Genomic DNA, 24969 nt, shown 5'->3' with positions numbered 1-24969 from the left:
TATACTATCTTAAGGCTAAAACTTAATGCAGGTTTAAGTGCACATTAAATGTGTCCAAAACATTCCTGTATGTTTAAGTACTGTTTAATTGAAGTAAAAAGAGCTCAAACATTTAATGTTGTCAAAGTACCATTTAATGCAAATTAATCTGCTCAAAATTTGTTGCTTATTTCAGTTTTGAATCAAATTTGTGAAATCAGTGAAATATTATTGTTTTGTTGTTTCATTACTAAACTGCCACCCACCAGGTCACATATCACACTAAACAATATATGTTTCAAGTTTCTTTTATTTTAAATTCACTGGTACACATTCTTAAAGCTACTGCCTATTTGTAATTAACCCTTTAACTCCCAGGAGTGATTAACAAGTAACTTCTCCCTAAAATATCTTGAACTTATCCAGCAAAGAGATAATGAGAATTCTCAAACTTATCAGGTATAGGTCTTTGTCTTGATATCACACCAGATTCTCATAACTAAGTTACAGGGAAATATGTAGCAGCTAGAGAGGATAGTTACCAATCAGATCTTGGGAGTTAAAGGGTTAAAATGTCACACATACCTAGCTTATTTATGCTTGACAGGAACAAATTTTCCCCATCATAAGTCAATAAATTTAACAATACTTGGAAGAAACTATCCCTGTGATCTAGATGACAATAATTTGTTCTAACAAAACAATTACTTCAGTTTGCCATTAAATACATGATAAATAAATGAATAAAAAGTAAAAAAAGTGTTAAGTATTTTTTCAATCACAACTCTTTGTTTATCTGCCTGACAGCCCAAAGTGGGCCAGCAGGTGCAGGCCTCTCCGACATGCCACCAACACTCCTTGGCTTAGCCATTGCCCTGGCATGGGGGGTCAAATTATTTTTGTAGGTTCTGTCTAGCCTGGCTTTTGCATTTGTCAAGCTTGTTCTTTCCCATGATAGCTTCTTGGTTACACATCTTGCCAGTTTCTTTTCTTTTTCACCAGTAATGAAATCTTCTTGCTCCTCATAATCTGATTCTTTGCTACTCATATAATCAATGTAAAGGATTTCACTATAATACTGTTTTTCTTTTGGTGTCATAGAAGCTTGTAGCATCTCATAGGATGACTGACGCCTTTCCAGTTTCTAATGGAACAAAAAGCAACAATTTAGTCATTATTTAGTTAATAACCAGACCAAATTATATCTATGAAACATATAATTTATTGTCAAATAGAAATACTTTTCTAACTCAAAATGATATCCCACAAAACATATAAAATATGAAAATAACAATCAGCAATAAATAGAACTCCCAGAAAAAAATTCATGCTACAAAACAGTACTAAATTAAAGCAAACCCATGTTATTTGGTTAACTACCAGCAAGGTTGACTTTCCTAATTAATGTGTATTTGTACACCAGTTGTAAACATACCAGTCCTACTTACAGTGTATGACAAATTTGTGCATGGCATTGTTTCATTTTTTGTTGCTGTATATTATCCCACATTGTATTGTGGTACAATGCCATGCACAAATTTGCCACAGTATTAAACAACACTTGTTGTCAAACTGAATTGAAACGTTTGATTCAGAAGCCATGCTTCAGCCACACTATCTTGAAAATTTATTCTTGAATATAGGTTTAGCATGGCAAAAGCAAGACAACTTAGCTAGTCCTTACATTTAGCAAACGCCTGCTCCTTTTGCACTTTTCTTTATGCTCTTCATTTTTCCCTTTTCTTATCCTCTGCTCTCTTTCTTTAGTTGTTTTGAAGTACCGATAAAACTGAGCTGTTGAGTTAAAAACAACAATTATTATGGCTGCATGATATCCTAAAATTACAATACAATGACAAGTCTATGTGTATATGTAACATCAGCTTATGGATATATATTAATTAAAAGTATTAATGATGGTAATATTGTGTTTTCCCTCTTAGTTTTTAAGTTTTCTGTCCAACATATTTCAGAAAATTTGTTTGATTTTGCACAAGGTAAATGTTTCTTGTTCTAACTTGCACACAACATTATAACTTGATTCCTGTAATGTAATACCTTCCATTTGTAAGTCAGTCCATAGGCAGCTTTCTCCTCCATGCTCTTTTTTCAGTACTTCTTTCACTTTTGTAAAAATACTCTAGTTTCTCTCTGACTGTGGACTGTAATAAAAATGAGAATGTTATTTTTGTTTTAAACAATAGCCAGAGGCAGTTATAATAATATTATTATTATTATTCAGCCAAAAAAGGAGATAATAATTCAAGTAAAGCAGTTATACAAGAGGGACAATTTTCTAATCACTGCTGGTACAGTGCAGAAGCTACATGCTTTTTACACCTTCAAACTGACATTAGGATTTCTGGTTCCTGGAGGGAAAAGATTTCTCAAAACAAAAATTTGCATGTATTAATCTATCAGCAACATAATAGTTGAAATAACAGATTCTAAAAGTTTACCACCTCCTACTCCCAATTTGAATATTTTACACTGGCCCCAGACTCTAAACACTGGCCTCAAAACAGATAACTAACAGTCCCTTAGAAGAAGCTGGTCAGAGAGATATTTAGTTCTTGGTGGTAAAGTTTTAATTATAATATCTTGCATGCCATCTCTCTTAGTGCCTTGCTATTTAAATACATCATCTTATGTATGGTAAAAAAATAACATACTCCTCATCAATGATGAAACCTTGTGTCACTTTTTTTCCTACCATCTTTTTGTAGATGAACCGAAACCGTTTCTGGAAGATAATATGGAAGAACATCATATGTCAAAAGTCAATTCAAACCACAAACTTGTTTATTTCTTTAATCAGGGTCAGCAGGGTTTTTGGGTAAACAGTACACAGTGGAATTTTAAACTGGGTAAACAGTATTTTTGCTAAATGCTTGCAAAATAGGCACAAGAATTCAGCACAAGGATGTTCCAACTTTGTGATAAGCACTAGAACCAACATCTACACATATTGTGCTTTAAGTTAACACAGAACACGCGTGATGGCGGAATGGCGGTGTCTTTGAAGACACGTTTTATGCTTCTGATACACCGCAACTGAAACTCTCAAACACAACTTAACGGTACTAAAGTTGAAAAAATTTATATCCTTAAAGTAATTAAAGAATATTTATCCTTAAGTCATTTGGAATCACAACATTTGATTCTCTGCGAGAGCTTTTAGAACGTTTGTTGCCTTTCTTCTTTGCCTGCCCTTCCAGACTCGCAAGTTGGTTCTTCAGCTTTGCATTTTCTTGCCGAAGGACTGCATTCGTATCTTCTAGTTTCTTTTGCCCTTCGAGAATCGAATCAATCCTTCTACTCATTCTTTCCATAAGAACAAGCTGTCTCTCTTGAACTGGATCGTTTGCAGCCATCATCCTATCGAGGAAGAATCCAAACACGTGCCCGCAACGAAACGAAACTCGACCGAGTGAACGAACGACAGTGAAAGATCAAATATCCCGCGATTATAGTTTTGGACATTTGATTGGCGTTCATACGGTATTTGTCATGCGCATAAGGATCTCGGCCTCACTCTGGGGACGAGACATACCGCGTCCTCGATACAAACGCGCGCTTTTCAACGTTCAGTTAGAGATGTCTGGTGACGTTTGCAGTTCAGAGCTGTTTACTTCATGCTCAGAAACCCCGGTTTCCTTGTTCAGCAAAACCAATGCTTGGGAAGTTTTAATACCCTTTGTGTGTGGGACGCAAATAACTTTGAACCTAGAGCATCAAGCTACTTTTTGCCTGTTTATAGGATACAGTCTTTTTGCTGGAGCTTATTTAACTCTTGACAATGTAAAACTCATGGCAGTTTGCCCTATTCCACGCCGTGCCATTATTTTACCAGCCAGTTATTAACATCAATCTACATTCACATGTCGTTGTTGTTTTTAATATATTTAACAATAAATATTATTCCCCTTAGTAGTGGATATTTAATGAGCTGTGAAGTTTATACCAAACCAGTGAGATAAAAGAATTATAAATTTATATCTCAGAACACTGCAAAAAAAAGTTTTTCACACTTCAGCTTAAGCTGGGAAGTGGATAGCACATCCATGTACTATCCTGAGTTTGAGTAGCCAATCAGAGCATGCAAAAAACACTGTCCATTGGTTTGGTATATACTGAAATTATATGGTTTTGAAGAAATGTACCTTATTTGCTCAGGTTAGTCAAATTCCCTGTGCAACCACCTTCCTTTAGTGAAACAGTTTCCAACACAAGAAATCAAGTCTCTTGTTCACAATCAACAAACACAGTTTCATTACCCAAAGAATTGAAAAAGCAATAAAATCAGTAGCGTGAAATATTGTGGCTTTACTAAATACATAATATTAATATTAATCTATGATTAATTCATTGAAGGTTGCTGGAGGCTGCTCTCGTATGGTTTCTGGTTCTGGTGAGAGATTATGTCAATAAAGTAGACTTGGTGTACACCAAAAGATTTGATGTGTTTTTAAGGTCCTTAAACACGGCATAAATATTATGATAAATTTAATGTTGTATTTAAGGCTCCTTTAACTAGACCTTAAATCTCCCCAATAGGTTTAACGTTAGATTTAAGGTGGTTTAAAGTAACCCTAAATCCTTCAAAGGATTTAAGTACGGTTAAAATGACTTAAACATAGCTTAAATCTCAATGTCGATTTAATTTGCATTTAAGAATGCTTAAACCTCGCCTAAACAAAGGTACATTTTTAAGTCATGTTTAAGTTTAGTAAACATGGCTTAAATTTGTCTTTGGGTTTAATAGTTGTTTAATTTTACTTAAATGACACTAAAATTTGGCATTTTACCCAGTGATTTGGGAAGAGGTCTTCAGAAGATTTGGAAAGAAAAACAGCACGATGAATGCAACAGACTTTTCTTCCGGAGACAGATTCGCTCTATTTATCGATCTCAGTAGTACGAGAGACAATGATCTTCATGGAAGTGGATCGAGATTAGTGAATACGAAATGAGGAGTTCAGCTAGCAATTAAAAGGAGGGCATGGGGTTCTGGCAATGTTAAATATCACATCTTCATCCTCTCAGATGCTCAGCTCAACATAATAAACTGTGAGCTTGAAAGCGTGACCTGTAAATGAGATAACTTCTCATTTATAATCGCACTGTTTTGACAGAAGAACAAATCAAGTCACACTAGGACTTCTTTGCAAGAAGAAACAACATTGATGCTGATCCTGTCGAATGATTAAATTCGCTCTGATACTAAAGATTGACAAGTTAGTTTATCATAATTTTTCGAAACATGATATGAGATTTCCACGCTTGTCTCAGTTAGTAGATGCATGATGACAATAGTTCTGGCTCGATACAAAACCAAGGATAAAAAGTGTTTTGGTTGAAGCCAAAACACGTACTCATTGCGATTTCCATAAAAATGGTAAAAAGGAACAGAATCTGTCCTGATAAAGCTGTCACAATCATTCAAAAGCGTTCATAATTACTAGGAGATTGATTTTCTACATTTCCTCTTCTACCAACGGTGGGAAATAAACTGGACCTAACATCAGACTTTCTATCAGTCATTTATTTTCTTCACCAAAAAAGCAGTTTCCATTCTATATTTAAGTAAAAAAGTACTTCTTCTGACGGAGAAAAGCGAAGAAAGAAACAGCCATCTTTCTTTATCGGCATAATAGGTCAAATTTTCACGGTGAATTAACATGGACTAAAGGAAAAAAAAGGGAAGTAAGCGAAAAGAAAGTGTACGATTTGAAACTAGATAATTGGAACAGTTGTCTCGGTTTTGAAGGGAAGAAGAATTCCGTCATTCGAATATTTTTGTCAAATATCTGATGGGTTCGGTAAAGTGCGTCGCCCAATCTTAAAAATCAATTTTAAGATGGTAAAATGCACAAGACTAAAGTACCGGAAAACCATTTCAGTTATTTTTAAGGGATTGTAAGGACTCCAATTGGTTTTCTTAGTGTTCCGTGTATCTGAATTTTTATATAAAAGAGCAGCTGGTATGCTGTTTATAAGTAAAAACAAGTATTTCCTTGGCAACCAAAGTCGAGATGATTACAAGTAATTCAGAATTCCCTGCCGACTGATAAGGAAAAACGATTGAAGACAGAACCTTCCCTTTCTGTTTCTAAACATGAAAAAGGACTTTACTTTTTACGCTTTGCACTGACGAAGGGCTATCACTCAAACCGACAGCTTTGGAAACTCAGTTGATAAAAACAAGTAAACTTGGTAAACGACACTCCCATACAATATGAACGAGTCTGAATTCATCAAGAACGCCAACGAGACGAGGTGGAGATTTCACTGTTGGTATTATCCAAGCTTTGAGTGGGAACTGGTTGAAACTACACTTCCGTGGTTTATATTTGTCATTACAATTCTTGCAGCTCCCGCTGTCGTCGTGCTGAACGTGTTAGAGATTGTAGCTGTGAGAAAGAAAAAGCAATTGCAAAGAGTTTCCACCATAATGCTGAGCAGTTTGGCGGTTGCAGACGTTTTGACTGGTGCTGTATCCATGCCGTTAACAGCAGCTGTTGATTTGTTAATAGCTCATCAAACTTTTCTCGACCATGTATGTATAGTAGACTTCTTGGGCGTAACCGTGATGTTCTCTGCCTCTCGGACAGCACTGTCTCACTTGACAGTAATTGCTTGGGAAAGGTACATGGCAGTCTGCAGATGGACGGACTACAAAACGATCGTAACAAGAGGCGGGCGAAGAAACTTGCCTTATTCGCTTGGCTGCCTTTCATGATCGTAACTCCTTACTTCGTTTTAAGAGGGACTAGCGGGGATGTTGAGTGGTTTGAAAATGTAGATATAATCGAAGGAATGTTTTGGGGAGTAGCAGTAGTAACAGCTATCGTATATTTTTATGTTAACGTGTACCTTGAAGTGCGAAATCGAAAAAGGAACGAAGTCATCGATGTTAACGCTTTACTTCAGGCAAAACAGAGCGCTAGAGTGGCTAAAACGACTGGTCTTATAACCGGAATAGTAATCCTCTCGTTTCTTCTACCTTCAATCGTAGCGATTTTAGGAAACTTTTTCACAATCATGCGTAACACTTGGTTTTTCCGATTAACCGAGACATTGATGCAATTAAACTCATTAGCAAATCCATTGGTTTACTGCTATAGAGATCGCCGCTTTAGAAATGCCATTCTAGAGATGTTACGATTAAAAAAGTCAGAAAAATTCATGCCAAACGACGGTGCCACTCGAAGATTAGCAGCTTCAGTAAAGAATCCTTGCTCACCAGATCTTCCTTTGCGAAGAACAGCATCTTCCCCTGGTTTTGCTTTGGTTTTAGAATCCGTGGGAACGTGTAATGGAACAAGGCCGAAAAGATCCATGTCAGCTCCATCGCTTGGATTAAGAAGCACCTGTGTTGGTGTTGTATAAACTGAGCCATTGTCAACGTAACTTTGGATGAGCGGCAAGGACCTGTGATCTTACATTATCTAAAAACAAGGCAAACCTAACTCAACGGCTTCAAGTTTCACGTCTTCAGATATTAGAGACGCGTGTTTTGAATTCAGCAACTGCTGCCGAGAAACACAAGGCTTGTGAGCACCTAAAACAGAGGCGCCGTGGAGTATACATGCGTATACGTGCGAAACTATAGGAAACCGTTTGAGGAGGGTCATCAGCATAAACTTCTAACTCGAAGGAGGGGCATGATTAAAGTTCATGTCCCGGAATAAATTACTTAGTTTAAACAGACTTAAATTCAATTTTGAATGGGCCTAATCGATTCATGTGGTAAATGTTTCCTCTGCTTTTTAGGTATCGACTTTGGGGTTACTTAAAGCTCGATGCTCAAAAGCCCAGCCTGAAATCGTAACCTAGCCCTAGCTATGCAGCAATTTCCCTCCGTGGCTTCCTCTGATGAAGATTTAAGAGCCGATTTATCTGTTTTAACCGTTTTCTTTCTATTCCAACAAAAGTGTCCAAAAATCAATTTGGACATTTGAATTTGGACATTTGAAGGACCTTCGAAAGTGTAGGCAACTATTATTCCAGGAGTTCCGATCTTCAACGATTTCATTCGACAAAAAGAGCTTATTGAAAAAAATTCAGAGGTTTGCTACAACTTACCGACATGGAATTTAGCAATATCTGTTTGTTGACAGAATTGTTCAAAAACCATATTTTGAGTACGCTTAAGCTGCGTATCGGCTGTTGTCGTGTTAATTTGCTTATTGAAGAGATGTACAGTTACTTTATATCTGGCCTCGCGGAACGATCTTCCTAATCGAGCCATGTGTACAGTATTCTTAACGAAATCCACTAAGGTGTAAACTTTCGACTCTTACAGCCGAGGAATGATTCGGAAGAACTCAACAAAGTTGCCGACCCCTTCAACTGAAACTTACTTCTCTCATGCAGTAAACAAATTTTACTAAAATTTGTATGTAAGGTTTGGTACAGTTTTAAGTTTCTTATTTTGAATTATCAGGGATCGCCTTGAATCCTTTCAATTGGTATAACATTTGTATTTATCAATATTGAACCTCTCAAGATACTGTTTGGATTTTTCCCCATTTTTAATTAACATTTTAAAGTTTGGTTGGATTTGAGCTGAACACCTACCGTCCAAAACCTATTGGCTACAAATCTTTTATGTGGTATCAACAATAAAAGTGATGCTACATCCTTTGCTTGGTTTTTAAGACAATCTCTGTATCATATATCAATTAAAAATTCAGGCACGAAGTTGAGCAAATATCACGATTTGTTCGAGTTGAAACCGAAGGCAGCGGTAAAGAACTGATCCGCAGCAAAAAATTGATCTGCGGTAAATAACTGATCTGCAGTAAACAGCTGAATATACGGTAAAAATAACTGATATGCAGTGAATAAATATGTAGTAAATAACTGATATGCAATAAATAACTGATAAGCGGTAAATAACTGATATGCAGTAAATGACTGATATATGGTATAAAGTGATATGCAATAGAAAAAATCTGGTATACAATAACTAACTTACAATGTGGTAATTTTAAGGAGCGTGCGCTGTGTTTAAGATTCGGTAAAATATTTTACCCTTCGCTCTTATGTAGAGAAGGCCTTTTGCATTTTTACTAACTACTAATCATAGCCATAAGGGTGTAGATGATAACATGAGATCGAGGTCATGTGTGCGCCTGCCGATCCAAGATGGCGTCCAAAGCGAAAGAAAGCGTGATATCATCGTCATGAAAACTACAGCAAACGCAATGTATAACAATGTATAAAAAGACGATTAAACAAAATGATACCTAAATAAAGAGATTAATTGAAAATTAGACCTCAAGCTGTTGGTGCTTGTGTGTGTATATAAATTGTAGAGACAGTGCTGTGACCTTTTTTCGACCAATCACAGAACGTACTAAGTTAGTAAGATCACTAACGTCATTCAGTTTAACATTAAATAACAATAAAGTGACGTAAGTTTGATACTATTACACTAACTTCCAGGAAGCCCACTAAATACTTAAACGACTTTGTTTAGGAAGAAACTGTGAACAAGTTAAGAAAGATGTCAAAGAATTTGGCACACACAAGATGTCTCAATTTCAAAATTTCCAGGCAAGAATTCTTTTCTCAGTGAAACCTGGTTTTTTTCAAAATGGCAAAGTTATCTAACTAAAGCAGGAACGAAAGAAGTGTGAAAAACGAATCGTCACCCATACTTCTTTAAAGACATAAAAGCAAGTTAAAACTTACTTCAAGGTCTCAGTCATCGACTCTCCCGTCTTCCTTGCTTCAGTAACGCGAGACATTGGAGTATAAAGACAAGAGGGCTGATGAGTGGTGTAGAAAATTTAGGATACTTCGGATTTTTTTTACAAATGCTAGAAACCTCAATTTGTATCTAATTAAAAATGATACAAAAGGAATTCCATTTCGATTTCAAATACAATGTGAAAAGTATCCCAACAAAGCTAAAGTAAAAAACCAAACACGACGACGATGTTCAGCACAGTACAAGAAAATTACCCGAGGTCGAAAAAAGATTAAAAGAAAGGTAGAAATAACGAAACAAACGAAAACAAGGATAGTTACAATCAAAAGCATGAAGCGTTTTAATTCTTCCACATTATCAATAGGCTTCTGGTTTATCAGCCGGCCAATCAGAAGCAAGAATGCATTTCTTGCCCAGGTTTACGCAGTGTTTTCCCTTATAAACGAAAAAAGATTTAAAATATGGTAGAACTAAGACGCATAGTTATAGTTCTGCACAATCATATGGGTTTTTGCTTCAACTAGACCTAACAAGATATCCTTTTCCCTGGTTAACACACTGTGCCTTGTGTTTTTTTCATCCTCGTGGTCAAAACACCAGGTCGCCAAGTAAGCAAGTCATTCATAAAGGTGTCAGCGGTGTAACTCGGTAGTAAATCGTGTAACAGTTGCATATTTACTTAGGTTTCACATTGCCAAGAGGGTCTCGATGGGCAAGAAAATTAAGCCTTTTCGATGATAGACATAATTTGGGATTTCTCGTGTTTGATAGAGGAGTATTCGGAAAGAAAGCTTATCACAGGGAGAAAAAGGCATTAAATTCAGGTTTAATTTCCTGAAAAGATACAGTTTCGTGAATACTTGAATGAGCCCATCATTTTAAAGTACTTTTTTACAAGTTTCATCAAGTGTAGTTCATCTGATAAAAAGACAGAATTTCAGAGGTTTCCTTGAAAGCATTCCACACGATTTCTACTAGTAACTTTTTTAGTTATACTCTTTTGTCCATCGATGCTGTATTTCCATTTAGAAAATGCAGTTTAAATGATAAAGAGATTCCATTTAGTGTAAGTTAAATAACTTCAAAAAATTGGACGTTTAAACGCTGTTTTTGTCTGTACAAAACCTAACCAACTTTATTACATGCATTCGAAAATTTATTTTTCCTTAAAGAACACTATGGAGAATAAACATACTCATGCTAGTATTTGAAGGATTAATGGACCTCGAAAGTTTTTTTTTCCAATGGTAGCCATAGGCTTTGTTGGCAATGTTTACAAGAAATCAAACTTCACATAGTACGTCTAGCTAAATTTAACCTGATTTAGAACGAAGCTTTGGTATAAAACAAAGATTTAACGTTTTACAAAAAACTGTCTTGAGGTCCTTCACGGCTTTTGTGTTTGTCGCTTTTGGTCGGAAAAAGAAAGTTTTTTAAGAGGAATGAGAGGGTGATAATTCCGTTGACCAATCTTCTTTAAGTTGGTTTTGATTTTCAATATGATCAAATGAAATACGGCAGAAACCAGTTAATAACTACGTGGAAGCGAACCAAGTGTGGGGTAGAGTGAATATTTACGCCCGCAATGCTGCTCTTGCTTTGTCCAGGATTTCTTTTCTTATCTTTGGATAGTTTGGGTGGTGACTTAATACCTGGAGGAAAAAGTTAAAGGTTATTTACAATGAAACATTAGACCGTTGTCAACTTTACTTCTCTACATCGATGACAAATTGATCGTATGGCAAGATTCTTTTTTAAGTCTGAGTGCAGAGGGGAAGAATAAATCAAGAAATTGTCATAATCGCTGGCATAATCTCTGACCCCCTGGTGCATTGTCTTATCTAAAGTAATAGTAGAGAGATTGCTTTCGTCTCCTACGAGAAAAGTGCTTGTCTGCAATGGGGCAATAGTATTCTACCGGGGATTTGAGTACAGGTTTGGTCGTGCTTGACTTACTACTGTCGTCTATAAGAAACGAAAAAGTACAACAAACATAAGATTTTACCTTGTGGCATACGTCAATAGCATCTACAAGACGTTTAGCCTTTAGATAGTTGAACGCTAGTCTGTAACCTGGACAGGAAACGAAAAATGAGAAAAAAAGAACACCTCAAACATCCAGCTCTATGTAAAAGTATACCTAGTTCTTAAAGAAAACCTCTATTTCAGTTCAGATTTCTATAACAGATTCAGACCATACCTATAGTTGGGTTGTTTTGATTGCCATAAATCCAAGCGTTCTCGTAGTTCTTAGCTGCATCTTTATAAGCTTGTTCCTTTTCCATGATGTATCCCATGTACTCCCAAGCTTTACAGCATGACTACAAACCAATACAAAAGTACGTTGAGTCTCCCAACTGTTAATGCAACCCTTCCATATAGGCGTAAAGGAATAGATGGCAAAGAAACAGCGTCCATTACCTTGTTATACTGAAGACATTTCTTTAACAAATCTCCAGCCATGTCAAACTTGCCAGACTGAAAATTACATAAAAGTCGATACTTTACTTGATTTCAGTATTTACTCGTTTTTTAGACGGTAATAGACCAAAATAACTCGAGAAAGTGTATAATCATCCCGATTGGACCGCATTAACAACGATGAAATGAAATACGGATGCACGTGAGCTGAGTGTTAACCAAAACTATCCGATCCAACGGCAAGATTCATTATTTTTAACAATGAAATTCTCCAGCTTCTTCCTGCACCTCTGAATGATAAGTATGAAGCAATTTTCTTTTCCAGCTTAGAAAACAAAACTTCACAACAAGATTTGCCGAATAAATCGGCGCCATAAACCACCGATACACTGAATGACATAGTTGCTTTTCTCTTCCGTAAATCGTTCTTCACAAGCATATTACTAAAAAGAAGAAGCTTCTGAAACAACATTTGCTGTCTTTTTTTTCATAATCCTAAAAAGACTACATACCTGGATATAAATATCAGCTAAAAGAAGCCAGCTCCTCTCAAATTCTTCTGCTTCCTGAAAGACACAATAATACATGACAATGAATACACTCCAACCCAAACCCTTGACAGTGATAGCTCTATATACTGTAGTAACGACTCCTCCCCCGAAATCGTCATAGAAAACTGCATTACTCCTCTCTTTTAGTGAAAGGAATAGTGGGCACTTTTAAGAAAAAGCATTTTTGTACCTCTGAGTTCCAGTTCATTTTTGCAATCCTTTTCAGCTGATTACGAGCACGTGGTGTTTGTTTTAAGTACATGTAAGCGGTAGCCATGCCCAGAAGGGCTGGAACACATTCATGCTGAGGGAACAAAATATAAAGTTTTTAGTTTACGTCATGAAGGGTAATATTACAACAACTACCATGTATAATCCTTTGTTAATCCACCGAAAACTTGGGATAGTGGGAGTTCGTATCAATGAAACCTTTCATTGAATGGAGACTCACATGTGGTTACACACAGTTACATCAGAATGAGAAGCATTGCAAGACCATTGATTACCCAAGAAATTCAGCTTTTAGAATTAGCCCCAACTGTATAATACAGATGGTTCTCAGAAATTTCATGCTTACTCCCACTTTAAAGGCTACATCAAGATTATGCTGTGTTTCAAATCTTAAATAAAGTTATAGCAGTTTTAACGCAGGTGAACATTCCTGTATAGTAGCAGACCATGTACCTCAGTCGTAGCTATTTCCATGAATTGAGACAAGGCCTTTTCCACATTTGGTTTTGTCTTGAATGCCATCAAGACACTATTCTCGAGTATGCGGTACTTTAGAGGATTGCCCTTCGGCTTAAAATCCTGTAAAGATTTGAATCAAGTTCTTAGATTAAAATTAGTAAAATGGAAGAAATATCGATTGTAAATTCGGAGAGTGTCAGATTCGATTCATTGAAAAAGGGACTGTCACATCCATCACTATTTTTCCTTTGAGGTTAAGCGTATTTCGAAGTCAAATACATACTTAACTGCAATAAAAAAAATTTAACCGCGCTTGGTTAGCTGACACGTTGTAGAGCGGCGGACTGGCGTGCGGGAGGTCGAGGTTCAAGCCCCAGACCGGACCTTGGCACAAATTTACATAACACAAAAGAGACTAAATTCTTTTTCACCTTTAGCAGCTTTTCAGCAGTGCGAACAGCCATCATTTCTGAATCTTGCTTCTCGTTTGAACTGCGCATAAAGAGGATATGCGACGGAGGCATGAATGTAAGAATAACGTTTGAAAGAAATATAGCATGTTAAGAAAAATAAACCTTTCACAGAAAAAAAACACATGTATGCGATTCGCAGAAGTCACAAACAGGACATGGTAAACCCTAGAGTAACATCTGATCGTTCAAATGAGAGAAGTCGTGGGAAGGATCATTGTCGGTAGTAGTGACAATGTTTAGTCAACCTCAGCGGAAGTCAGGATCGTAGTTCATTGAATAGCTGTTGTCAGTCAAGTGTTATAAGTACGGTATGTGTAAGCTGATTGATCCGTTTCGCTTAGGGAGGAGGGGAGGAGGGAAGGAGAGGGGGAGGAGAGGGGGAGGAGGGGAGGAGAGGAGGGGAAGGAGAGGTGGAGGAGGGTGTTTAAGAAATTTGAAGCTCTGAACAGGTGGACACTAATTTGACAGTTTACAGTAAGTCAGTTTTCTTTTCAAGAGTTCTATCACATTTCTTTCAAGTTTGAAAGGAATATAGTGACTAGAAAAATAAATCTTTAACAGAAAAAAGACCATGTATGCGATTCACAGATGTCACGAATAGTACATGGTTTGAGCCCTAGAGTAACATCCGATCGTCCAAGTAAGAGAAGTTGTGGGAAGGACTATTTTCGGTAGTAGTGACAAATGTTTAATCAGCCTCACTTAGTGGAAGTCAGGATCGGGGTCCATTGAATAGCTGTCGTCAATCAAGTTTTTAGAGTAAGGTATGTGTAAGCTGATTAATCCGTTTGGGGAGGGGGGAAGGGGGAAGGGGGAAGGGGGAAGGGGGAAGGGGGAAGGGGGAAGGGGGAAGGGGGAAGGGGGAAGGGGGAAGGGGGAAGGGGGAAGGGGGGATGGAGGGCGTAAAATAAATGTGAAGCTCTGGACAGGTGGACACTTATTTGACAGTTTACAGTAGGTCAGTTGTCTTTTTTATTACGAGTTTTGTCACATTTCATGTGAATTTAAAGAATTAAGAAAAGGGCTAGGTAGATATTAGAGTGCCAACGAGTTAAACTTTGGTTCCTAATAACAAACCATGAGCAGAGTGATGGTCATTAATCAGGCATCTACTGTTTTTGCTACTTAAGATTTATTGAGGTTCCCTGTGTATATTCAAAACCTTTCTCTTACCTCACATCACCATCAACTGCCTCAAAGGTTTCTCCTCCCAAAGTTTCATTATCAGGGTTAAGGCATATTTCAATCATGTTGTAAACAGCATACTCGCCCCTAAAAAATAAAAATAATAACGTCAGTATTTGCTACCAAATGATATCTATACTCTCTTAAATCGCGTGCAACACAATGCAACTGGGAAACTTCAACAAGACTCAAGGTAAGGTTAATCTAACGGTACTTACTTAACAAGCCAGTCTGTTTGTCCAGTAAGTCAATAAGTCAGTCTGTGTGTCTGAAATTCTCTACATCTGACTGACCACTGTTTGATGTTTTTAACCTCGCTGTGTTCGCCCGACTGTCTGACTCTTCTTCTCGAGACGTATTTCAAGCTCACGACTCTTTGCTGGTTATTTGCTCAGTAATTTAGTAAAAAATGGTTTATAAAGGCGAACAGTTGACCACTCAGGCAAAAGGAAAGTCAGCCAGTCACCTGGCTGACAAGTCATTACTGGAAAGAACACTAACTGTCAGCCTTATCGAGCAGGAAGACGCACAATTACAACTAAAGAGTTCCTTCTCACCATCTAGCATCTTTCCTGGCCAGGTTGAAATGTTTAAGAGCTGCCGTAGGGCTGACTGTGTACCTGCATTTAAACAAATAAATAATCATGTCTTAAGCAAGACACAACACTCCTTCTACTAGCACTCTAGTGTGCTCACACCGTTCCTTGATGGGATAATAATATTCTTAAGATTTTAAGAATATTTCAGATATATTGCAGATTTGCATTGAAAAATTTCATCTTCATTCACCACCAAACAGTAATCCTACCAGTGAAAGAGTCCTTTACAGTAATTTAATCCAGAATCCATAGCAGCACGTGGAATAGCACTTTCTGCCTGAAAAGAAATAGAATCAAAGGCTCCCTTCAGACAAGTTATTGGATACAGCACAAGAAAAATGAAAATGAGATGGGAAACGTGTTCCTGAGAACTTGTAGTCTTGAAGACCAATTGTCATCCCCTTTTCAATCGAAGATGTTAGTCTTACCTTGAAAAGGAAACACGAACTCTCTGCGATTGCAGAGCTCTTGTGTTAAAAGTAACCAAGTTTCTGATTGTTTTTAACGTCCCATAGTATTTTTCAAGAAGGAAGAGAAGAAAATAACAAGGTTTTTGAAGCATTCCAACTTCAGGTTTTGAATGGAAAACACTCTTACTCTACTAAAAGGTCTATCGCAACCAAGATAGGGTTCCAGTGGTTCACCTTTTATAGCAATTTCATATTTTCTCCATTTTATCTTTCAATTTAAATTTTTTAACTTCAAATTGAAACTGAGCTTGGGCCTTATTCCATTTATATGCCACATATATCCTTCGACTTAAAACTAAGGAAGAGAGGAGGAAAAATAAGTTTCGACATGCTACGCAAAACTAAAATTACACTAACACTTACCTGTTCAAGGTACTTTGAACAATCGTCTAATTTTCCAGCTCTTCTCAGAAGATTTATCAGGCGCGCTAGGGCACTGTAATGATCTAAATTCATGAAAGTCCATTTGAATATAATCATTTAAAAATTTGACTTATTACAATTACAATGGGGTTATATCAGAGAATTTCTGTTTTGCTGATTTTTTCAGCCACATGAATCCGTTAAGGGCTCATTAGACAATCATTTTTTATGTCTCAGAAAGGTAACAGGTTTGTCGAGAATGATGTTTTGGTCATATCTGGTTTGCAAACAACTCATAATGATATGAAATAATAAGGACTGACGTATGTTTGTTATCAGTGTGTCAAAACTCTGTATTCACAGTTTCAAAGACTATCTCAAAGGAAACGTGTTGACATTTGAAAAACGGCGTGAGGAAGAAATCCATCATTGGTATGCCTAAGTGACAGAAAGTCTTACGATGTTAACAGTACCTGGTTTTCTTTCCAGCAACTGCTGGAAGTGAAATGTAGCAGAATCATATTCATTCTTCCTGAACATCAAATCTGCCATCATCTGAAAACCACAAATAAAATAATGATACAGTTAGGACACTACCAACTGTAAAAAAACATCAAAGGATAAGTAAAAAGATGTACACTGACTTGTACGTCCGGATTTGTGGGTGAGTTAGTTAGGTCGTTCTGTTCGGTTCGTTTGTAATGTCGTGGATGAGTCGTTTGTATGGTGTCGGTAGTGGTTGACACCTGTTGAGGGGAGTCTGTTCCAAGTTAGTAAACCAGCTTTCCAGGGTCAGTCGTTGAAAGTAGTTGGTGCTGTAGTTTAGGCATTGCGCAGAGTCCCAGTCAATAGTGTGGTTCGTAAGTCGGTGATGTTCAGCAATGTGATTGTTGACACCGCCCTTCCTCGTCGCTCGTTTGTGTTCAGTCAGTCTGGTTGCGAGGTTTCTGCCAGTCACACCAATGTAGGAGGCGTGGCAGTCGGAGCAATTGATCTTATATACTGCTCCTTGTCTGTTCCTCGGTTCGTCTCTGTCTTTGATGTTAGTCAGTAACTGACGTAGTTTTGTAATGGGTTTGTGAGCGACGCGGATATTGAATGGTTGTAGGATGCGTGAGATGTTCTCAGATATGCCCTTTATGTTTGGTGTAGTGGCTGTGGTCGTAGAACTTGCGTTGTCGTTAGTTTTGGTAGTAGTAGTAGTAGGTCTGTGAGTGTTACGTTGGATGAAGTCTTCGCTGTAGTTGTTCTTTGAAAAAACACGGTTAAGGTACTTGTTCTCGTCGGATAAGCTGTCTGTCGTATTACATACTAATTGCGCTCGTCGGGTAAGAGTCCTGACAGTAGTGGCTTTGTGTGATGTCGGGTTGTAGGATGACTCGTCCAGTAATCTGTCGGTATGTGTCGGTTTCCTGTAAACTGTTATCCGTAGTGAATTGTCGTCACGGCTTACCAAGCAGTCTAGAAAAGGTAGTTTACCATTTTCTTCGACCTCTCTAGTAAACTGTATGTCAGTGTTTTGTTCGTTAAGGTGGTGGTGGAATGCGTCGATTTCGTTGCGTCGTACGGCGGTAAAAGTATCGTCAACGTAGCGTAACCAAAGTGGTATCGTCTGTCGGCAAGTCGAAAGGGCGCTTTCTTCGATGTTCTGCATCACAATTTCTGCTACAACAACAGAAACTGGAAACCCCATAGCTGTACCGTGTAACTGTTTGTAGTGTTTGCTGTTGTACTGAAAGTAAGTTGATGTCAGGAAAAGGTTTAGTAAGTCCATAATGTCCTCTGTCGGTAGCGATAGAGGGTCGGCAGATTGAAGGATAGCAGTCTCAGTACATTGTAGTGCCAGTTGAAGTGGAATACTTGTAAAAAGTGATTTCACGTCAAATGACACTAGCTTGTAGTCGTCAGGTATCTGTACAGTCTTAGTGGCGTTAATGAAGTCCTCGGTGGATTGTAGTTTTCGTCTGGATTTGTCGGTGAGCGGTTGTAGTATTGTCGTTAGGAACATGGACAGCTGGTATGTCGGAGAACCACAGAAGGAAACAATAGGTCGCAACATGTCGCAACATGTTACCCCCGGGTTCAAACCATTTACTGTATTTAGTTTTTTTGTACACAGCAGATTTACTTACCACTGTTGCAGCATCATTTTCAGCATCCATCTTAAGAAGCTGAACACATTGTTGCTGGCAGGCATCTAAATCATCCACAGTCAAATAAAGTCTGGCCAGTGCTAACATGGACTGCAAGACAAAACAGAGAATCAGATTAGAGTATGACGGTCACCAAGTACAAGAAAACAACATGTCTTGCACTTTGTTTGTTACTCACTGACCATCTATCTCTATCACTCTATATCTATCTGCCGGTCATTGTTGTTAAGTAAGTGTCAACTTGACAACTAGGCTTCACTTTACTTCAATACTCGGATATTACTTGACTAAAAAAAACTGTTTGTAATACTTACTGGTACATGTGTTTCATCATATGTTAGTCCCTCTTTGTAGTAATTTATGGCTTTCTCAAATTCTCTGGCAGTAGTAGACAATTCTGCCATTTCAGCACAGATTCTGTCAAAGCATATTTCAATATGTTGAGGCATATAAATGTGCAGTCATGCATACCTTGAGGGAAAAATATTATAGGGGATTACACAACACCTTTTGAAAAAAAAACTGGGACTGGTATGTGTTTGTTTGCTTTAAGGAAATTTGCTTTACCTATGAATGAAACAACTGTTTGAACCTTTATTAAAAATAACCTGAATTAAAGCTCCATGAAGTTTCTAAAAGTCTTGCTTGTGAGTATTAACAAGTGTTGTGGAAATAAGTTAATTATTATGTTTGAGTATTGTTCCCTATTGCACCCAGTTTCAGTTACATAAATTGACCTCCTCTATCTTCCCCTAAACACTCTGACAGATGCCTTAATTTGCACTAAAATACAAATAGATCTTATCAAAAAATGACCCTGTTTTCACAAAAGAGTTGTAGGAAGCCAACTGCCGTTTACAAAGAAACACTCATTTCAGTCTGCACTTCTTTATCATACCAAAAAAACAAATTTTACATGAAAGAAATTTTTAAGTAAGTTTATGCCAAAGAAGTCCAGCTTCCTACAACACATTAATGAATTTCTGAAAATAAACTTGGCATTTTGGTATCTCTGGGAGATACACATGTAATGTTTAGAGGAAATGGGATCAAGTACATTGTTATAGTAAAAGAATTTGGAATTTGGAAAGCAAAGTAACAACGTTTCAATGGGTTAGTGGTGTCACTCTTTCCATTCTCCAATTCTACCACCACAGGGTCTGATGGTACCATAAAGATAACAAACTTTTAACTTACTTTGCAGCCTGCAATTTTTGTGCTTTGACAGCATCTGGTTGTTCCACCCCAACTCTTCTTAAAACCCTGGAAGTGTTATTAAAATACAGAGATTTTATTTCTAATATTTACAAAGGATCACAAGCTACTACCACTTCGATGAATATTTGGTTACTGGAATTGTTCATTAACAATTTCACACATTTCTTAGGTACATACAAATGCAAAACATTGAGTAACACATCTTAGAAAAAGAGACTTTGATTTGGTGTATGTTGCTTTTTCATCATATTGACAGGAGAGTCAGTGTGTTTCCTTTCAACTAGCTTGTAGCTTCCAAACTTACACTTGTAAGCATACATTTAAAAGTCTCTTGCAGCATTATATTCCATATTTCATAACTGCTCAATCTTGCAGGGCCCTTTCCAAACTTTTTCTCACTGCATCTCACCTGGTTTGAACCTCCTTGGCCCTTGTGAGTGTCTTGAGGGTTTCTTCTGCATTGCCTGACTTTTGATAAACATGAGCCTGAAGCTCTAGGAGTCGAGCCTCTTCCATCAGAGATGGAAGGTCATTAGCTGTATTAGAATAGAGAGGGAGGGAAAGGAATTGCACTAGGAATAAATTGCATTTCTGAAGAAGATGCTCAGTAGATAAAGAAAAGAAATCTCTTCCTAAATTTAAAGCCAACAGCTGAAAGTGCACCTTTCCTTTAGCTTCTCAACACAAGTATTTATCATGAAAATTATTTACTAGTCAAGGGTAACATTTTTGTATCAAAATAGGATAACTGTATGAGATCCAAGCAGCTACATGCCTATTTTTACTCCACTGTTTCTTGGAATTTCATGCAGACACATCTTACAATGCAAATTAAGTACACATTTATGTAAGTTTGAAAATCCCTATTAACCTCTAACCTATTTTCTTGGTGTCAAAATAAGTCAAGTGACCTATTTCTCAGTTTGTCCATGTTGTTGAACTCAATCAATATCATTAGCATCAAAATTGGAAATATTATGGTTTAAAAAATAACAGGCTTAAAGGTGTTTACCTTTTTCTTGCTCCAGAGCCAACTTGATGACCTTGTCTGACTTTTCATAGTTTTTCAGCTTTAGATACAGCTCAGCAAGATCATACCTAGCAAAGGAAAAACAAAAGGGAGATAATTCACATAGATGGCATAAACCACCAAACTAGCCTATATATGTGATCCAAAGTTTTGACTAACCTTAAAAAGTTTTGCTGTCCTGATTTTAAAGCAGCTTCATAGTAGTTTATGGCCTACAAAAAAGCATCAGAATCAAATATGATAACTTGACACAGCATAATTAATACAAATCATATAAGGGAAATAAGTTCAAAAATACAGTCAAAGCTGTATTAAGTGGTCACTAATAGGGAATGGCAGGGTGACCACTCATTAGAGGTTGACTGTGTAATACAAGTTTTTTACAAAATGGGTATTTGAAAAAAAAATATAAAATGCCCTAACCCTAAGGATAATTGACTACTAAGTGTACAAAACCTTGCTGAAAAATAAAGTTAAACATTGATTTCCGGAGACAAACATGGATTAAATACATTTGAAAGATTTTTTTAGCTTTATTTGAGTGGTTCCACTGTAAATGATCATTCAATACAAGTGGAAGACAATACAAGGAGGCCATTGAGACTCAGTCAAGGATGGCCATGACTGCTTAACGAAGGTGGTGATGGCTTAATAGAGGTGAAAATTGCAGTGTTTAAGCGGAAAGAATTTCAGGACTTTGACAACTGACTACTTAATACAGGGAGACCGATTAATGTAGTGCCACTTGATACAGGTTCAACTGTGTACAAACATGCCACTAAGGGTAGATTAAGCTTCAGACAATCATTCTTCATCCCTAAAGAAATTTACGTAACAGTGACAGAATTGCACTGCAAAAACTGCCATTTTTAATCTTAGTCAGCAACCTGGCCACTTCCCAATAACACAACAGAAACTAGCCCCTTCCTTTTTTTATTAAATTTTGGGAAACTGTTTGACTAAGCACTGTCTTTTAGCTTTAAGTACAAGTTGTTACATGTATGATAATAAAAGTGGTAGCTGTCAGAGATCCAAACTTTGCATTTCCTGCCAACTAGGTTGAACTCTGTTACGTCATGCACAAAAAAAAGGTTAATCAGTTTCAAAATGGCAGCATTCTAAGTCACATTTTAAGTAAAGTTACTGAAATTCTTGAACAGCAATGTAACACTTTGGAATCCCAAACCACAGTGAATTAGAAAATCATATTAATCGTGGAGCCTGGCTCTCCTTCCAGTCATATCATTCCATCAAACACCTAGAGTGTGACTATTGACATCACAATCATTTGAACTTTAACCTTTTAACTCACATGAGTGGCCAAGACAGAATTTCTCCTCACAATATCAATGAAATACCAAGCAGGCAAGTGATGAGAATAAAGAAAAATATTAACTAGAGAATTATTAGTTGATCCAAAACCAAATTCTCTAAACATCACAAGAACTATAGGGCAGATGTTGTGTAATGAGAATTACTTATGATATCTTGGGAGTTAAAGGGTTAAAATGTGAGAACATGCATTTAACCTCACAAAAATTCTGAACACAAACTAAGGCATTGTAACTGATGTTCTCATGGCTCCAAAGTCAAATTCTACAACACCACACAACAACAACCAACAACAACAGGAACAGTCTTACTTCTCATCAAACCACAGCAATATAACCATATTGTTTAACAACTGAAAACATTTTGATAATTTTTTCTTCCGTTAACTGGTTTTCCGTTTCTCTTTTATTACTTTTGTTAAAGCCATCACCAAGAGAACTGCCCATACCATACCTTGCCATAGTGGTGTGTTTTCACCAGTGCTTGTCCTATTTTGCTTGCCAATGCTCCATCTCTTGGGTTTCGTTTCAGGGCTGTCTCATAAACTTCAATGGCTTTCTCAGGCTTAATGTGACAAAAAAAACATGATAACAAGTGATACAATATTGTATTTCCATAGAACATTCTTCCAAAAAGCTTTATAATAACTTTCACAGTACAAAAGTTCTTCCCCATCCACATAAAGCGGACATATTTAGCTTCTCAAATAAGGTTACTAGCTTACCTCCTGAATACTCATATAGGCATCTCCCAACAGCAGACAAGTGTGAGGACTAGGGTTCTTATCAACAAGTTCCCTGCAGTATGTTAAATTAGATTTATATTGAGGTTTACTGCACACACTCAAATATGTTTCAATTCCTGGTTGTAGTGAAAACTGTTTACAAGAGTGTAGACATCATATACCTTGCTATCATGCTATCCAAATAGCATTTTCTTAAAATTCATTCATTGACATTTACTTTTCACTTTTTCTACCTAGTTCATACAGGACAATCAAAGATCAAAGATAGACAAGAAAAAAAGTATTTTGGATAAAAAGAGGGAAGTTTTCCTATCGTACATGAAAACCCTCTGTATAAACAAAAGGGCTCAAGAGTTAACACAATTACAGACAACAAATAAAGAAACCACCAATGTTTGTGATATATATATATATATTAGCCAACTCAAAGACAATTCACATGTGTTTCTTTAACTAAAGCCAACATTCATAAGTACAATTTCAAATGAAATTTTTGGTTGGTGATTATGTGAGCCTGGACTGAAAACTGACCTGTAAACACTTGCATACAATCGCTTGTCTTTGCGATGATGTAAATATATTTCTGCCATCTTCTCCTTTGCCTTGATGTAGTAACTGCCAGAAGAAAAGAAAATAAATTACTTAAGATATCAACCACTCAATCTATAAAAATTGAAAATTAATCAAGTTTTTTATTGTAAATTCAAGAACTTAAGTTATTCACAAAACAATTTATATAGAAGGCACCATTGTACAATAACAAAAATCAAAGAAATTACACTTGTCTACTGGTTTATTCAAAACATTTTTTCAAAATTTAAAGAATAACTTAGAAACCTTTGCTGTGGAGTGATTTGTCTAAGTATAGTCAAGGCTTGCTCTGTATCACCATTCTTTAACACAAGGTCTGCATTGGAAATCTGAATCCTGACAACAGAAAAAAAAATCCCCACCTTTATGTGAGATAACTCTGGATATTAACCAAATTTCAAATTAAAGTATCAATCATTACTTCTTTGTTGTTGTTTTATGCCTTCTCAGTTTACCTGACTTCTTCTGGGGTGCCAGTGAACTCATGTAAAGCATCCTGCATGACTTTAGTAGCCTCATGCTACAAAGAAAAGAGGAAAAAAACAAAAGAGTTGAATGTTTTTTTTTTTCATAGAATCACAAAGTGGAAGTCTAGAGAGGAATACCTCCAACCTATGGTGAACTGTGACTTAACATCACAGTATATGAGTACAATTTGATGCAGTGGACAAAAGGCTTCTAAATGTCAAGCAACACAAAGTAAAAGGTAGGATAGATCAATTGAGCCTTAGAGACTTGCTGATGTGGCGAGGTGTTTGTTCAAAATTTCTTTACCAATTGTCCAGCCTCCATATGTGCATCAGCAAGTTCAAGGAATACAGCAGCTCTATCACTGGCAGTTATTGTTGTTTTCTTGCCTTGTGCTTTGGAGACTACAAATATACAAAAATGAAAGAAGAAAAATGCTGATTAAGAATTAAAAGCAAAGTGATAATTATGCATACAGCATTCACTCCCAAGATTTTATTGGTAATTCCTCCTACCATCTGCTGTACAGTTCTTCCTGTCATCACAGTTTGCAGAATTTCAATTTATTTCAACTAACAATCCCTAATCACTTGTGTGACTGATATTGTTGTACTATTGCAAGAAGGATTCTGTCTTAGTCCCTCACGGGAGTTAAAGGGTTAACCAAATTCACAAACTAAGGAATTTTTTTATTATCATAGAAATATGTTTATCAACCACGTGAATGATTATCATCTAATGCCTCTGAAATGCAAAGGTTTTAAAACATTGCTACCTATGAATATTCTTAACCAAACAAATATTACCTGCTTTTTTAACTCCTGGAAGATTCATGGCAGCATGCATGGTGTTAACACTTTCCTCTGGATGACCCATCTTTCTCTGCACTCGGGCTTTTATCAAATGATATAGTGGATGGTTCCTCACCTAACAAACCCAAATTGAAGATAAAACATGTTTTCCATGTAGTAGTCATTTTA

At 36.8% G+C, this 24969-nt stretch overlaps 3 protein-coding genes across 3 annotated transcripts in view; all 3 read right to left on the bottom strand.

Moving 5' to 3' along the window:
• Positions 1 to 271: 271 nt before the first annotated feature.
• On the bottom strand, positions 272 to 3504 carry LOC149040082 (uncharacterized). The gene is made up of 4 exons (XM_089181741.1): positions 2652 to 3504; positions 2038 to 2141; positions 1664 to 1773; positions 272 to 1123 (listed from the first exon to the last, which is right to left on the bottom strand). The coding sequence occupies exons 2-4, from the start codon at positions 2042 to 2044 to the stop codon at positions 758 to 760; spliced, it is 483 nt and encodes a 160-aa protein (XP_089037867.1). The 5' UTR covers positions 2045 to 2141; positions 2652 to 3504; the 3' UTR covers positions 272 to 757.
• Positions 3505 to 10510: 7006 nt separating this feature from the next.
• LOC113668513 (tetratricopeptide repeat protein 21B) overlaps positions 10511 to 24969 on the bottom strand; it is a 27688-nt gene continuing 13229 nt past the window's right edge. The window contains exons 18-43 of the mRNA XM_027184424.2: positions 24796 to 24916; positions 24296 to 24393; positions 23977 to 24041; positions 23768 to 23857; positions 23462 to 23545; positions 22910 to 22982; positions 22639 to 22749; positions 21013 to 21065; positions 20836 to 20921; positions 20233 to 20359; positions 19803 to 19868; positions 18920 to 19022; positions 18585 to 18695; positions 16926 to 17007; positions 16453 to 16535; positions 15829 to 15896; positions 15578 to 15640; positions 15009 to 15107; positions 13794 to 13854; positions 13357 to 13482; positions 12863 to 12976; positions 12634 to 12687; positions 12122 to 12178; positions 11901 to 12021; positions 11706 to 11773; positions 10511 to 11352 (exon numbers count right to left, since the gene is read on the bottom strand). Coding sequence (XP_027040225.2) covers positions 11275 to 11352; positions 11706 to 11773; positions 11901 to 12021; positions 12122 to 12178; positions 12634 to 12687; positions 12863 to 12976; positions 13357 to 13482; positions 13794 to 13854; positions 15009 to 15107; positions 15578 to 15640; positions 15829 to 15896; positions 16453 to 16535; positions 16926 to 17007; positions 18585 to 18695; positions 18920 to 19022; positions 19803 to 19868; positions 20233 to 20359; positions 20836 to 20921; positions 21013 to 21065; positions 22639 to 22749; positions 22910 to 22982; positions 23462 to 23545; positions 23768 to 23857; positions 23977 to 24041; positions 24296 to 24393; positions 24796 to 24916 — 2262 coding nt within the window. The 3' untranslated portion in view covers positions 10511 to 11274. The remainder of the gene's footprint in view (positions 11353 to 11705; positions 11774 to 11900; positions 12022 to 12121; positions 12179 to 12633; positions 12688 to 12862; positions 12977 to 13356; positions 13483 to 13793; positions 13855 to 15008; positions 15108 to 15577; positions 15641 to 15828; positions 15897 to 16452; positions 16536 to 16925; positions 17008 to 18584; positions 18696 to 18919; positions 19023 to 19802; positions 19869 to 20232; positions 20360 to 20835; positions 20922 to 21012; positions 21066 to 22638; positions 22750 to 22909; positions 22983 to 23461; positions 23546 to 23767; positions 23858 to 23976; positions 24042 to 24295; positions 24394 to 24795; positions 24917 to 24969) is intronic.
• LOC149040081 (uncharacterized) lies at positions 17014 to 18578 on the bottom strand. Its single transcript, XM_089181939.1, has one exon. The coding sequence runs from the start codon at positions 18509 to 18511 to the stop codon at positions 17126 to 17128; it is 1386 nt and encodes a 461-aa protein (XP_089038065.1). The 5' UTR covers positions 18512 to 18578; the 3' UTR covers positions 17014 to 17125.

Source organism: Pocillopora damicornis, chromosome 9 (assembly GCF_964200805.1).
Source record: "Pocillopora damicornis chromosome 9, jaPocDami1.2, whole genome shotgun sequence".
NCBI classification, from domain to species: domain Eukaryota; kingdom Metazoa; phylum Cnidaria; class Anthozoa; order Scleractinia; family Pocilloporidae; genus Pocillopora; species Pocillopora damicornis.
The sequence above is the reverse complement of the archived record's forward strand: the minus strand, read 5'-3'. Positions and strand labels throughout refer to the sequence as shown.